The sequence below is a fragment of the Podarcis raffonei genome, chromosome 11 (assembly GCF_027172205.1).
Source record: "Podarcis raffonei isolate rPodRaf1 chromosome 11, rPodRaf1.pri, whole genome shotgun sequence".
NCBI lineage: Eukaryota > Metazoa > Chordata > Lepidosauria > Squamata > Lacertidae > Podarcis > Podarcis raffonei.
Genome location: NC_070612.1, coordinates 45,789,453 through 45,806,025, shown reverse-complemented (window position 1 = coordinate 45,806,025; position 16,573 = coordinate 45,789,453). Strand labels below are relative to the sequence as shown.

General features: G+C 42.5%; 1 protein-coding gene across 1 annotated transcript in view; it reads right to left on the bottom strand.

Moving 5' to 3' along the window:
* The window catches only part of HSD17B4 (hydroxysteroid 17-beta dehydrogenase 4), a 72,611-nt gene that overhangs the window by 4,855 nt on the left and 51,183 nt on the right, over positions 1-16,573 (bottom strand). The window contains exons 18-22 of the mRNA XM_053407897.1: positions 15,878-15,947; positions 12,440-12,546; positions 11,737-11,823; positions 9,406-9,483; positions 7,855-7,993 (exon numbers count right to left, since the gene is read on the bottom strand). Of these exons, the coding sequence (XP_053263872.1) occupies positions 7,855-7,993; positions 9,406-9,483; positions 11,737-11,823; positions 12,440-12,546; positions 15,878-15,947 (481 nt within the window). The remainder of the gene's footprint in view (positions 1-7,854; positions 7,994-9,405; positions 9,484-11,736; positions 11,824-12,439; positions 12,547-15,877; positions 15,948-16,573) is intronic.

The following is a 16,573-nucleotide window of genomic DNA, read 5'->3' as shown; positions in this document are numbered from 1 at the left end:
GGCAGTATTCACATTTAATCTTTTTGTGATACATTTCAGGGCCAACTATTATCCGGGCCAAATTATTTTTTAAAAAATCAGTGTCCTACTTTCCTTCAGCATACAGGCTTCTCCCCCTTCTAAGCTAACGCACACACAAGGATATGACGCGGGATGTTTTGTTTTGTACTATAGTGCTTTTTTAATGTTCCATTTCAAGACTATCTTAAATCTTAGCCAAGTATCTCTCCTTTCTTCATGGAACACCAACAATTTCTCAAAATGTCCGCTCTCCCAAAGTCCTATTTCCTGCACAAAATGCGCTGCCAAAATGATCTACTGCAGGGTATATAAGCTGTCAGGTATCGTGTAGAATGGAGAATGTTATGACAAGATTTTGCTCTGCCAATTCATTTTCACATTTTGCAAATTTCCAGAGCCGCTCTCTTCTCTCCTGCCCCTGCTAGAGTGTATAAAAACGCCATTGCCAAGCTAATGCTCCTGTAAGGACCTGACATTTTTAATTATGATATCCAAGCAAGTTTACCATCGGTGAGACAGCAAGTTGGAAGCTGCTTTCTTTTTCTCTAGGTTGTCCTATGAATAACAGCTTCACAAAGAACAGGTTGTGCTTGTATTTGTTCTAAGAATTGCCTTTGTGAGATGTTGTCTATATGCTACGCAACACACCGTATCTCTGAAGCAGTTTTGCATGGAATTTTAATACAGAAGACTTCAGCATTTACCTGATGGGTTCCAATAAAGTTATTGCCTTTTTTTTCCTTTACAAAAACCCCACAGCCTTCTCCTGTTTAGTATGAACTTTGCATAAAACACTTTAAAAGATTTCTCACAATCCTTTCTGAAGATGAGAACATTGCCACATTGCAATACCACCATACCCATTTTTTTAAAAAAAGAATTATTTTTTTCTTAATATAAGATATTCACAGAAAGGGTTCCTATGGAGAAACATTGCCAGCTGTTTCAGAGAAAAAATAGGGTACGACAAGTGTCTTCCATTATTTATTATTATTATTATTTCCATAGCATCACAGGGAGGTTTGCAATATCAACCATTTAATGGTATACTGGATAACTGCTTGGTTCAAATTTCAATTCACCCAAAAACTCACTAGCTGAGTCACTTTCCTCTCTGCCAGCCATTTGTAAATTAACATAGCATTAGCTAACCATACAGGGCTGTTGTACAAATGAAGCTTTAATCCTATAAACAGACTTACCTGAAAACAAGGCTTACTGGGACTTACTTCAGAGTAGACATGCACAGTGCCTTGAATACATCTAAAGCACAATATCAGACCCTCCAAGTGTCCCTATTTTCCAGGGACAATCCCGGATTTTCAGAAGTCGTCCCGGTTTCTGATTTGATCCTGGAATGTCCTGCTTTTCCTTAGGACGTCCCTATTTTCAACGGATAAATGCTAGAGGATACGGTAGGGTGTCCCTGTTGTCATGCGAGATATGTTGGAGAGTATGGAGTTACCAATCCCTGATTGATAAGTAACTATATAACCTTTAGAAGACATCTGAAGGCAGCCCCGTATAGTGAAGGGTTTTTTTTTATGTTTAATGTCTTACTATGTTTTTATATGGGACGCAGGTGGCGCTGTGGGTAAAACCTCAGCGCCTAGGACTTGCCGATCAGAAGGTCGGCGGTTCGAATCCCCGCGGTGGGGTGAGCTCCCGTCGTTTGGTCCCAGCTCCTGCCCACCTAGCAGTTCGAAAGCACCCTTAAGTGCAAGTAGATAAATAGGTACCGCTTTATAGCGGGAAGGTAAACGGCGTTTCCGTGTGCTGCGCTGGTGCTGGCTCGCCAGAGCAGCTTCGTCACGCTAGCCACGTGACCCGGAAGTGTCTGCGGACAGCGCTGGCTCCCGGCCTCTAGAGTGAGATGAGCGCACAACCCTAGAGTCTGTCAAGACTGGCCCGTACGGGCAGGGGTACCTTTACCTTATGTTTTTATATATGTTGGAAGATGCCCAGAATGGCTGGGGTAACCCAGTCAAATTGGAAGGGTATAAATAACATCAACATCATCATCATTGCTGCTGCTGCTGCTGCTGTTGACTAGGATGTCCCTGTTTACATTGGAGAAATTTTGGAAGGTATGCAATATAAATGCTAAATAGTCTTGCTTTCATTACCACGAAGGAGGCCTTTTGGTAAAGACCAGTTTACCATTAGAGAAATAAGTCTCTGATTTAAATGGTCTCTGATTTAAACGGCCTCGGCCCAGTATACCAGAAGGAGCGTCTCCACCCGCATCGTTCAGCCCAGACACTGAGGTCCAGCTCCAAGGGCCTTCTAGCAGTTCCCTCACTGCGAAAAGCGAAGTTACAGGGAACCAGGCAAAGGGCCTTCTCTGTAGTGGCGCCCGCCCTGTGGAACGCCCTCCCATCAGATGTCAAAGAAATAAACAACTACCTGATGTTTAGAAGACATCTGAAGTTAGCCCTGTTTAGGGAAGTTTTTAATGACTGATGTTTTAATGTATTTTTAATCTTTTGTTGGAAGCCACCCAAAGTGGCTGGGGAAACCCAGCCAGATGGGCGGGATATAAATAAGTTGTTGTTGTTGTTGTTAATGGGGGAGGGAAACAATGAATTGTCTTGATAAGATCTCAGATGCATTCCATGCAGTGTATAAAAGGAATTCTTATTGTTATTCTTCTGCATTTATGCTGAAGAATTGCCACTTCCAACGCAAGTATTAATTCCGGTTCACGTGTCCCAGCTGCTGAGGGATGGTAACGAAATGAAGAGGCTGGCATGATATGGAATGATACAAGGGAGGAGGTTCTAGTCAATTGCACAAAGCAATAAAAGCTTTTTTGGCACTTGTGAATTTGGGAAGAATAAAATTATTGGCCGTGTCAACCAGAACTGCAAATCATTTCCTTAAGGGCTGCTTCTTGTCATTTATTCCTCTGACATTCAGCCCAAAGACATCAGCTGAAGACACCAGAGATTCAGCCATCACCCACAACGGCTATGAGCTGCAGGGGTCCAGAAGGCTGCTAGTGCTGTCAACAGCAGCCGTGGCAGATTACACCAGAGAAGAAAGCCAAGGGAGAAGTGACAAGCCAAAAGATGAAGTGCCAACAGAGCAGCCCCATGGATTTATCAATGGGAAGAGGCCTAGCAGGTGGGCCAGGAGAACAAAAGCAGCCGTCAAAGCAAAGGCACCACTGGCTAAAATCTAGCTGCAAACCTTTAGCAGCAAAGTTTCAAAGCAGATCCCAAGAGAATCAAAGTCCAACATCATCAATGTTAACAAAAAGCTTGTGAGATTTTATTATTATCGTTGCCCTTCCTAGTGGAAAACACCAGGCATATCGGAATAGGGGCTGAGCGATGTCTGGTTTTCAACACTGATATATGCCACCAGCTAAATATCACGATATACCGATGTCTGAAATAAGGATGGAGCTATGTAGAGGCAAACGGGGTACTCTCCTGGCAGCTGCTACTTTTTAGGGTTCTAAACAGACACGTTTTTACAGAGCAAAGGGGGGCAGGAATCATGAAGGAAGCGACGGCTAGCTTCACAGTTTTTCCCATATCGCAATTTTTTACATAGCGCATGCACACACATCATGATTCGCAATATGTGACCATGTTGAATACGATGAAACTGTTACCACAACGTGGACTTCAAACTGATTTTGGATGGTGTATCTATACATCACCCAGCCCTAATTGGAACCTAGTCAGATTAGAGGGGGTGAAGCAGGTTGAACGATAAGTCTAGATTAAAATAGATCTAGCTGCAGAGGCATCACCTTGCCAACAAAGGTCTGTATAGTTAAAGCTATGGTTTTCCCAGTAATGATGTACGGAAGTGAGAGCTGGACCATAAAGAAGGCTGATAGCCAAAGAATTGATGCTTTTGAATTATGGTGCTGGAGGAGACTCTTGAGAGTCCCATGGACTGCAAGAAGATCAAACCTATCCATTCTGAAGGAAATCAGCCCTGAGTGCTCACTGGAAGGACAGATCCTGAAGCTGAAGCTCCAATACTCTGGCCACCTCATGAGAAGAGAAGACGTCCTGGAAAAGACCCTGATGTTGGGAAAGATGGAGGGCACAAGGAGAAGGTGTGCCTGGAGTGCTCTGGTCCATGGGGTCACAAAGAGTTGGACACGACTAAACGACTAAACAACAACAACAAGCTGCCATTTGTCTGTCAGAAGAGCCCCAGTACATTATAACCTTTTGAAGAGGATATCCAAGGCTACATAAAAGGAAGAGTGACAGGAATGTATGGTTGCTATATGAATACTCACCTCAAGCTCAGGCTGGAAGTTAGGCATATAGAACATTTTGAACAATCTACAGCCCTAGTCAAGTGTTATGGTGACAAATAAAATCTACTTGTAAGCATGGTGAATGGGGACAAGCGCAACAAGCGTCTCCTTCCCTCGCCTTTCAACTCATGGAGGTCAAGACTTCCTCTACTCAGGGAGACATTCCCCACACAACAATCTGAGTTCTAAGCCATACAGAGTCTCCACAAGAGGTTCCACGGTTCAGGCCTTCACCATCCATGAGATGGAAGACGGCAGAGGTGGCGAAACTGCTTCGCATGCTCGTCCCCTACTCGCATGTGGGTTTTCACCCATGAGCAGAATGCCTGAATGGTGTTTATATCAAGCCTAAATGTGCCCAGCAGTGCTTGCTTATACGGTGAAGCACTGAATAACCACAGTCTGCAGCTGTTTTCTTCTTCCACTGCCCCATGAGAGTTGCTGACCTAGATGGCTTCAGCATACGAGGTTTCGGGTTTGAAAATGGAAGGAAAGAGATAAGAAAACAGGGATCTTTCTGCTTCGTTCTTAGTGTTAAGGGAAGGAAATTCCCAATGCTCTTTACTTTTGATGGCTCTCTGACATAGATGATGTTCAAAAAAGGTATTCTTGATTATTCTTAAAGATTAGTTTTGATATTTTTCAAAAGTTTTAGAAGACTTTGTACCAACTACTTTCTCTCAAGTTTCCTCTGTGTGTATATATATATATATAGCGAGAGAGACTTAGCTATATGGACAAAATTCATTTTTCTTTTGGGTCAACCAAGTAAATCCTTATATGGAGATTTGAAATTTAATGATTTTATTTCTGTACTTAAATTAATCTTGGTATCTTTCATTTATGGCTGATAATCAGCATTTTTAGTTGATGTGTTTTTTGTATTATTTGGAATATTATATTAAACGTCTGTGTTGCTTAGGATTCACTAACATATAAAAAGCACAAGTTAAAGAACATACTAAAGCAGTGGTTCCCAATTACGGGTCTGGGGACCCCGGGGGTCTGCGGAACACACCCCGGGGTCCGCAGCACTATAACTTGCCAGGGACTCACTTATCTTGTTAATTGCACGGTGAAAGCCACAATGAGGATCCATGAATCACCCAGCCTCTGCTAGTGACCAGGGCCTGCTTGCCGGCAAGGGAAAACTTGTGAAAGTGTTCTGGGTGCCAAGTGAGCTAGGATTGGGCAAAAACCTCTGACACAGTTTCATGGGGCTCTTGCGATTGGGGGCGGGGAGAGATAGAGATAGAGAGATAGAGAGATAGAGAGATAGAGAGATAGAGAGAGAGAGAGAGAGAGAGAGAGAGAGAGAGAGAGAGAGATGATAGAGAGATAGAGATACCCCACACAAATGGCTTCCTCCACCATCAAGATTAGAGAACTCTCCCACTGCTTGTAGGTATCAGTGAATCTTGCCTTATGAGTTTGGGATTCATGTCTCATCTTGGAAGTCCAGCAGGGGAAATAGCTAAGCAAATTGCCGCTGTCGTTAGCACAACAACTCACCTCTGATTATTTAGTTTAGTTAGGGCTGCCATACGTCTGGGATTTCCCAGACATTACTGGGATTCCAAAGGCAGAAGTGATGCCCGGGGGGGGGGGGGGCGATTTTTAGGCAGGTTTTTAGGAAACAATTTTAGGGGTTTCCTAAAAAAACCCAAAAAAACCCCTCCCCAACAACCAGTATATGCTGATATATCATGATGACTGGAATTTGTCTTGGCTGCTTCTTCCAAAATACATGACCTGTTAGTTTCTGTTTGCCACTGTGAAGTGCTTTGGAGTCACAAGACTCTGTTTTGCATTCCAGACATTCCATACTGTTGGAAGTCTCACGGGAGACGGATGTGACGTTACTGGTTTCCTGTTCCTTTGTTGTTTCAATTGCTCTCTGCTCTCACAGAGAGAGGATGTATTTCTTTTCTGTCTGTGTAGCTTAGTAATAAAACTCTTTAGCCATGTAGCTCATAAATCTCATCACTTCCGCGTGCTGCTTTGATTCTCTGTGTAATGGAAATGTGCTTGGAGCCTTATCAGAGGCTCCGGTCGTTAATTATCGTCAGAGGGCGATTCCGGAGGAGCTCGGTCGAACGCAGGTTCCAACATGACCTAGCCCTACACGGCAAGCAAGTCCCAATGCATCTCAGCCTCAATTGTGAGCCAAGGAGCATTGGGGCTTCGTTGAACTGCTCAGCTGGGGGGTGGAAGAGGTCTCTTGCCCCCCCCCCCCAGCTGAACAGCTCTGCTGTTTGTTGCACACAAACAGGAGAAGCCTCGGGACTCCCCATAGCTGGCGTGGTGGTGGAAGCCACCCACCTGTCAATCACATAATGTCATAATGACATCACGTAATGGAGAAGTGGGTGGCTGCGCTCATCTGGGCCATGAGGCCGATCCTGATCAGCATCTGACCCATGGAGACGAATAGGTTCCCCACCGCTGCTTTGCAACAGAGGTCAATTACTTAAACTCATTGATTCATCCACACACACACACACACACACACACTAGCTCTGCACTATGATCAGGAAAGACATTGGCACAGAAGACCAGAAGCTTTCAAGGCATGCATGTTTCATGTGCTTTGTTTTTTCATCACAGCACTTTTAGCATCAACAGCAAACTCCATACATAAATACAAATGTGGAATAGTCATACATAAAAATGCAGCTGCCACTGGGGATAGCATATTATGTATCCTAGCACAACAGAGTGATCAGAACAGAGGATAATGACGACAGAAAGTATAAGAGGGCATTTACATGATGATCATCAAATGCTATTTACCGCCAGGCCAAAGAAGCATTAGCGTGATCCTCCCACATGTGGGAGGGGGCGGGCATAATGTGAGAACTGGGATTTAATCCAATCTACTGAGATCTAATTCATTGTTAACGGCACATTATAGGATTGAGTCAGATCTAAATACTCAGGATTCAGTTTCCAAACCCGAGATAAAGACCAGTGGAGCCTTAAATGAATATTTCTGTAGACATGGATGTGTCTTACTCAAAACAGAAAGTATTATCTATTGTTTCCACGTCCAACTGCTTTGTAGATTACAAACGGGGAAATAAGCCGATGTCTTACAGTGACAAATATGAAAAGGAAAACATCATCCACAGAAGAGAGGAGGAAGAAAATTAACGAGAATTTTCAGAATGTCTATAGTGCTTTTGACTGTCAAAACTACACACATCACCACTGTAACTTTTGCAACAAATTGATGCAGCATGACCCCCTGTGTAAATATCGTCACTGAGGGATAGTGTCCTTTTGTGATATATCTGAACTAGGACTTCAACTCTTTGCATAGCAACCTCATTGCACACCAGCTCTAAGGTGACAAGATGCTAAAGTCTTGTTTTTGATGCCACAAGCCCTACTGTAATAAAATATACCTTCACTTTATCAGAAAGCGAAGCTTCCTTGGCTGCCATATTCCTTTCGTCTAGCAGGGCTTAGAACCACATAAGGTTTCTCACTTCATTAGACGACACAATAAGGCATTCCGTAAATTAATTAAACTTGCGACTTACTCCACTGCACTGCAGTCTTTCCGTCCTTAGTGATGTTCCACTGAAATATGGCGTTTACTTTCTTCACCAGCTCACTGCCATGCTCTTTGATGCGACGACCAATTTCTCCAAACACAAGGTCACTCTTGAGTCCTACTACCTAATGTATACAAAGAGATATGGCCATTGAGGGATTTCACACCCAAACTCATATGCTGTGATTCATTACCGCATGCACAGATAGAGAGAATTCTAGCTGCCTTCTTTACAGGATATTTTGTGGCCCTTATCTGTGGCGTTATAGGCCCCAGGTAGCATATTCCCCACCTCGAAAAAGAGCTCAATATGCTCCTGCTCTTTTTGATACAAAGGTGGAAGGTTTTAAGGGGCAAATGACAGGTTTCTAGATGAAAGATTACGGGAAAATGCTCTAGCAGGATTTCCTGGTAGAAATACTTCACAGCCACGTGTTACTACAATTAAAGCCTTTATTCAGCTAAGCTATGCAAAAGTGATTCCATTTATAAACCACTATTCACAAAACATCTCCAAGCAATTCAGCAACAAAAACATCAATGGTAAAAAGCACATGTAAACAGAATCACAAGCTCAGTTTTAAGCAGAAACAGACTGGGATAAGAAAACCTCCACTTAAATGGCTGGTTGGGAAAAGGAAGGCTGAAAAGATGGGAAAGACAGCTCCTGTCTGACATGTAAGCCGCTTTGTATTAAGCCCTGCATAAATGTAATAAATAAAATAATAGTAATAATAATAATAATAGGTAACAGGAGGGCATTCAAAAGGGTAGACACTTAAAAGCTCCAATTCCCCCCTGCCAAAATGCTAATAGGCCCAATTTCTACATCATGTAGAATCAAGCTCTTGATGAAATGGTACTGGCAAGATGCCTTCTCCTGCAGAACACAGCTGGGTATACAAGGGCCGAGATGATATTTTAGGCATATTTTAGTTACTTCCACGCAAACACTCAAACCTTCCAACTCAAACATCCTCCCATCCAACCAATCAATTAAACAAGTGAACGGGAGTCTAATACTATTGGATTTACATGAGAATCCTCTGCTTTCGTTTACAACAGAAGCCATGTTGCTAGCCCTGATGACTAGAAATATGGAATTGAAGATCTGTGGCGGCAATGTCTTCTGCAAACTGATAGGTCTACAGGGGAGGAGGTGTACAGCTGAGGAGCACTATCTTTAGAGGTCAGGTTAGGGAGAGTGACCTCAGTGGTTTGTATAAACCAAATTCCTCTCCTGATGACTTGCAAAGACAGGATTTATGCAAAATTAAACAAATGAATGCAAATTGGCTAGAGTTAAATACGTCACAGAAATTGTTTTCTGGGAGGCTGGAGGATTTGGGTCATAATGCAAAGGTTTGCTGCTATTATTATCGTATCATGACTAACTTAAGTCCCATCAGTTTTAATGTGTCTACTCTAAGCATGACTAGATTTCTATCCAACTCATTTTCATTATTCAGTGTAGCATATAAACTGTTCTTGAATTCATCATACAAAGCAATGACTCACACTTTCATACTTTCCCTACCTTAGCTGAAGGCTGTTCAGAGGATGAGGTGAGATCGACATATGCTCCTCCAATTGCAACCTCCCCTGTCTCTTTGACCTGGGAAAAAAACCCCAAATATAAGCAATTTCTACAGCACCAGTGTGTGTTTGAAAAGTCTGAACATAAAAATTATAAACAGAACAATAGCTATATTAGAACAATTTAAAGATCTTCTTTGCATCTTAAATTGCACAGGTCAAATCTAGCAAAGGAAAGAAAGGGTTGAAATAGAAATAATTAAGCAAACTATCCTAAAGCCGGAAACATTTTGCTTGCATCCTTTCATAAAATCAAGTATGGCTTAATGAAAGAAAACCTAAGAACAACCAGTGACAATGTTCCGGTGGGTTAAAAAGCCACAGAGAGGAAATAATCAGTTCTAATCATTTCAAATATTAAATACAGACTTGTCAATGAAAGGGCTGCATGTTTTAGCCAAACATACTGTGTATGAATAAACATTGAAGGCAAGCTGCCAGTGTTTAACAAGCTGCTGCTATTTAATTGGCTCTATTAAAAAAAACAGGATAGGAAGAAAGAAAATGTTGTTTGCTGCTTTTTACATCTTTATTTACTTTTAAAGCTCAGGGGCAATTGCCTTTTTCTGTTTATCTACCACTCTGGGTCTTCTATGAAATTAAGGGAACGAAAATGATTTCCAAAAACAGATTATAGAACCACAAAGACTGGGGAAGAGACGCCAAGGGACTCAAGGTCAACAGCGTTATCAAAAACATGCATTTTCAAAGATGCCAACCAAGTTTGCCTTAAAAAATAGTAGTATGCATGTGGGCTGGAAGAGATTGGACAAATTGAACTGAGGTTTTGAACAGCTATTCTAATTCTGCTTTCCAGAACCTTGTTTTTACAAGAAAATAAAAACTGGGGGCAAAGGAAGTGGAGTAGCTATTCCGAAGTCCTGTGAGGACAAATGATGGACTGTGGCTCAGGGGCCAAGCACAACGCTTGCATTCAGAAGGTCCCAGGTTGAATGCCTGGGATATTTAGTTTAAAAGGAACAGGTTGCAGATGATAGGAAAGACCTCCACCTGGGACCTTGGAGAGATGCTGGCAGATGAGATAATACCAGACTAGGTAGACAAACAGTCCAAGCTGATAGGTGTAGCTTCTTATGCTCCTAGCCCTTACCTGCGCTTGTTCCCAGACAACTTTAGTATAGAACTAACTTCCCACTTCCACACCCAATTTACGACCGTATGTATTTCCTGCAAGGAGCACGAGGTGGCATACGAGGTTTCTGTCCCTCTGTCACAACAACCTTTTGAGGTAGGTAACACTGGGGGAAGGTGACTGGCCCAAGGTCATTGGGTGAGCTTCATGGCTGAGTGGAGATGGGAACGTGGGTCTTGGCAGACACTATAAATGGTAAATTACACCGACTCCACTTCCAAAGACTCCTGAGTCCAATATTATCCTTGTCGTCAGCAGACTCAATCATGAGCCATAAATACACCTGGTTTCCCTAGTTGGCCCAAGACCCTTTGCTGCCTGAGGTAAAGGACAAGATGATGATGGTGGTGGTGGTGATAATAATAATAAATAATAATAATATATTATTATTATTTACTGTATACCCCGCCCATCTGGCTGGGTTTCCCCAGCCACTCTGGGTGCCACCCAACAGAATATTAAAAATACAATAAAACATCAAGCATTAAAAACTTCCCTAAACAGGACTGCCTTCAGATGTCTTCTAAAAGTCAGATAGCTGTTTATTCCCTTGACATCAGATGAGAAGGCATTCCACAGGGCGGTGCCACTACTGAGAAGGCCCTCTGCCTGGTTCCCTATAACCTCACTTCTCGCAGTGAGGGAACCGCCAGAAGGCCCTCAGAGTTGGATCTCAGTGTGCGGACTGGACGATGGGGGTGGAGACGCTCCTTCAAGTATACTGAGCCAAGGCTGTTCAGGGCTTTAAAGGTCAGCACCAACACTTTGAATTGTGCTCGGAAACGTACTGGGAGCCAATGTAGGTCTTTCAGGACCGGTGTTATATGGTCTCGGCAGCCACTCCCAGTCACCAGTCTAGCTGCCACATTCTGGATTAGTTGTAGTTTCCGGGTCACCTTCAAAGGTAGCCCCACGTAGAGCACATTTCAGTAGTCCAAGAGGGAGATAACCAGAGCATGCACCACTCTGGAGAGACACAAGTGTAGTTACGGGATCTTTACAGATACTCTCCCACTCAATCCCCACTGAAATGAATGGGATTTATGTGCACAGAAAGAGATCCATTCTAGGGTACTGTTTTGTTTTAACTGCCACAAACCTTGGTTTCACCCTACTAACCTTGGTCTGAAGATGAATCCTGTTTCCTTCCTTCCACATCTCTGTTTGCAAAGTTTGTCCCGGGTAAACTGGTTTTGCAAACCGCACCTAACACAAGGAAAAGATAGGTATACTTTAACAGGGATGGGAGAGGAATTCTATGAAATATTAAAAACACTTTGCTATGGCTGTTATCGTTGTTATCCCTCACATTCACTTTAAGTGTTTGCTTGTGGAAAGATGCAGTTTGGATTACTCAGCTTAAGCACTGCCACCGAAGTTGACAAACCCCATCCTCTAAAGGCCATTAAGACTGTGGAAAGAGCTGCAGGAGCCTATTCCCTTTATTTTAAGGGCAGCATCAACAAATGCAAGCCTGTCCCAATGGAACTGTAAACAACTTCTCTAAAATATGTTTGTAAGCCACTATGCAAATTGTGCTGTATTATGTAAATTGCTTCGAAAACTTTGTGGCTGAAAAATGACAAATACTTACTGCAAATAAATAGAACAAGAAAACGGAAAGTATAATTGAGGCGTTTCTAATGTACATTAATAGCAAACAAAAACGTACAGTGTATGTAAAACACGTAAGGTAACATCAAATCAAGTGTCAACGTGACACAACGAATCGTATTTTATGTCTGCATCTTAAGTGCAATTAAGAAATCTTGTCTTCATCTCGCAATGAACACAAAATATCCCAGGAGAAGCATTAACAGACCTTAATTGCCTTGAACTTGGTCACATCGTTATTTGCAAAGTGTTTCAAAACATGCCTGGCAGCAAATCCGAAAGAACAAAGTCCATGCAATATGGGCTTCTGAAATCCTATTAAGAGAATACAAATAAAGTGTTGCATTTCTTACACAACATGTCTACATTTAGAAATGCGCTCCAAGGATCATCAGCATTTAATACATACTCTGCTAAAGGACTTTTCAGGAATTAGTGGCTTGGAGAGGCAATACAGATGCATTGAGGGAGGGGTTGCCCCAGAGGTCACATGACTCTACCAGCCACTCTCATGATGAGGAAACCTCAATATTCCAGGGCTCTCAGTTGCCTCCAGATAGAAAAGGCCACTGCAGAACTTCATCTTCACCATGCAAGGGACTGGAAGAATTTGCACAACTTTGAAGGCGAGGCTAAATTTGTGGCTCCAATGTCCCGTTCTACTCCTGTGGCCTCTTCAAGCCAGGATGTTAACCAAAAACGGGATAAGCAGAGATGCTCAGATAAAATGTCTGCAGTATCGCATCCTCTTATAACCTTTATAAAGCCTAGAGACACTTCACCTCATTTTTTTGAAAAGGCAAACCGATTATTAAGCAGGGGCTATTTGGCTAGGGAGAAAAGATATTCACTGGCAAAAATGATGATTTTGCCTTAGCATCTGACACTTGCCTCTTCCTTAAGATCAGCTTGTAAGATCTTTTCCTTGATTTCCCCATATATACAGCCTCAGCTCAGTATATCTAAAGGAGCGTCTCCACCGCCATTGTTCAGCCCAGACACTGAAGTTCGGCTCCGAGGGCCTTCTGGTGGTTCCCTCACTGCGAGAAGTGAGGTTACAGGGAACCAGGCGGAGGGCCTTCTCGGTAGTGGTGCCAACCCTGTGGAAGGCCCTCCCACCAGATGTCAAGGAAATACAACTATCTGACTTTCAGAAGACATCTGAAGGCAGCCCTGTATCGGGAAGTTTTTAATGTTTGATGTTTTATCGTGTTTTTAATATTCTGTTGGGAGCTGCTCAGAGTGGCTGGGGAAACCAAGCCAGATGGGCGGGGTATAAATTATTATTATCATCATCTTTGTAGAGTACAGTGGTACCTAGGGTTACAAACACCTCGGGTTACAAACTCTGCTAACCCAGAAGTAGTACTTTGGGTTAAGAACTTTGCCCCAGGATGAGAACAAAAATCGCACGGCGGCAGCACGGCGGCAGCAGGAGGCCCATTAGCTAAAGTGGTACCTCAGGTTAAGAACAGTTTCAGGTTAAGAACAGACTTCTGGAACAAATTAAGTTCATAACTCGAGGTACCACTGTAGTTATATGGCAGCCTATCTGTGTGAGAGAGTGAGAGTGAGTGAGACAGACAGACAGACAGACAGACAGACAGACAGTGAGTGTCTAGTGACTTCCCATTAATGGAACATTGTTCCCAGTAAGTCCAGAATGGCTCAAGTTTTGCAGCATTTTTGGAACTGAGTAAACTGTTGAATTCCCCAATGTTTTAGGTGCTTGATGGTTGATTGCATTAGCGTTGCTATTTCTGCTGTTTTAGTCGGTTTTCAAAATTTGTTTAGTTTTGTTATTGGATTGGGTTATATGTTTTGTTTATCATGAACAGCTGCATTTGGTGCTTTTACAACATTGAGGTGGAATACAAATGTGATCTTCAGATAAAGGGAGGTGTGCAAGCAAAGAAAAGAGGGAAAAGAACAAATATGGATAGAATGGAATCTGAGGTACCCATAATGATAGGTCACAAATAGCTGGGAAGAATTAACCTTTTGCTCAATCTGTGTGCACCTATATATAGCAAAGTGAGGGAACCGTATGCAATTGCTTTCAAATTAAATCCTTTTCCAGAAGTGTAGTAAAAGCAGCAGTGCATCTTGTGGCCCCTTTAAAACTAACTGTCAGGGAACTGCCATCGGAGCCCGAGGGAGAGGGAGGGCGTCCCGGGAGGGAGAGAAGCAGCCCATCTTCTGGGGAAGGAATTCAGCGTAGCACCAGTGGAGAAGGGGGGCAGATGGGGGAATCGACGAGGTGGCTCCATGACTCCTCGCCGGAGACCAGCGGGGAGAGCACGGGTCCTCCGCTGCCCACACCCTCCCTGCGCAGAAGGCTTCCGCGCAGGGAGAGTAGGCGGCGACTAGGCGTCAAAGAGCTTCTTTGCTGGAAGAAGTTCAAGAAATGCCCACTGACGGATTCTGCCAGCGATTGAGACAGCCACAGGTGAGTGGCTGTCCAGACAGAAAGGGTTCACTCAGGCAACCCAGCCAGGTGTGGCGCCGATTTACGCACGAGCAACCCCTAGAACCATTACACTAACAAATCTATTTTGGCATCAGTTTTCACGGACCACAGTCCACCTCATCAATTCATTACATTTTTGTTTTGTTTTTAACAGGCCACAAGATGCTTTATTGTTTTGAATTATCAAAACATGATACCAGCTCCTATAAATCTGAAACATTCTTACAGCCTCTCTGTGAGCACTGCCATACTTTAAAAAAAAAAATCAATAGGAAATTTCAACAGAAGTATGAAAAAGATCTACCGCAAGAAACCAAGAACATACAGCCTGCCAGCACATAGTTTTATGTTTACATTCATTGTAATTATGTGTGCTATATTGGCAACTCTCCATATAGTGGACAGACAAGGCACAGAGGGGTCAATTTCTGCCACACAGGAACACAGGATATTTCAGTATACTCAAGCAGACTTCGGACTTCTATTTCTTGCCATACTTTATAGAAAACCCCATTTGAAAAGCTTTGTTCACGTGTGACACTGATAAAAGCTGCCTTCACCCATGTACATGTGAAAGAGTGTGTGCTTGCTGATTTGTACAGCTCGGTTCTTGAGTACACATGAACAAAGATTATTTACTTTTTGAACGTTAGATGTGAATACTTGTACAGGTTTGCAGCTCAACTGTTTTGTACAAAGATTGCATACTTGTTGAATGTAATGTGTGAACACCCCCTAAACTGTTTCTGATGTGTCATTGCTATTCAAATAAAATGCTAAAAAAAATAAAAAATGCAGCAGACACGCTCAGTGCCTAAGAGTAGCTCTCTGAATTTTGGTTTATATATTCCTCATGGGAGCAAGGTTCCGAGTTAAGCTAAATGAAAGGCAGGAAAAGATAACTACAACTTGCAATCCTGCGACCTGGAAAGTGGTAGAATGAAATAATTGGTTTAGAACTCAAAATTATGGGAAACCACCTATACTTCAAAAATACCAGTTACCAGCTGAAAATTTAACATTTGGTTAATTTTTTATTTCAGGATAGCAGTTGTCAATTCTCAAACCTTAAATGCATTTTTTTTTTTAAAAAAAAGAATATTGCTGAAAAAGCTGAAAATGCATTTGTGACTCCTGTCAATAAAATAAAGCAAAAGAGAGTTCCTTCGCACTTACCTCCAAGGGCAGCAAAACCAGGTTCAATGTGTAAAGGATTCCAATCTCCACTCAGGCGATACAAAGCAGCCTATGGATAAAAAAATAATAAATATTAGGAATTATTAAACAACTGAAAACAGTGGCAACTTTTTTTTTTTTTTTTTTGCCAGGAGCACAATTTATTTATTTATATGCCAAACAATTGATATTCTTTCCATACTGCCTAGAAATGTTCAAGAAATGTTATGGCCAGCATCATAGAACAAAGCAATTAATATCCAAAGAACCTCACAATGAATTGCAGCAAGCAAAACACAGATAGGAGATGTCTGTCATAAGACACCATAATAAAACATAATGAGCTCAGGACAGCTGCGTTCCTCGACCCAGTAGACAGGACAGGCTGAAGACAAGATATAATTACCATTCCCCATAACTTCTCCATACTGCAGTGCCCGAATGAATGCCCACCTGAATGTGCCAAGGCAGAAGGGCAGTGGCAGTGGAGGGAGAAACACAACCTTCATTTAGAAGCAAATGATTCAGAACTACTAATAATCCAATAAAACAAGACATGCCATTTGTGTTCATCTTAAATAAAGAACTGAATTCAGAGCTCTGTTTTTAGCTGAGGTCTGCAACAAAATGTTGCTGCTCAGGGTTTCCAGCCAGCCATTTCGTTCCCCGTTCCCGCAGGCTCCCCTTCAAAGAGTC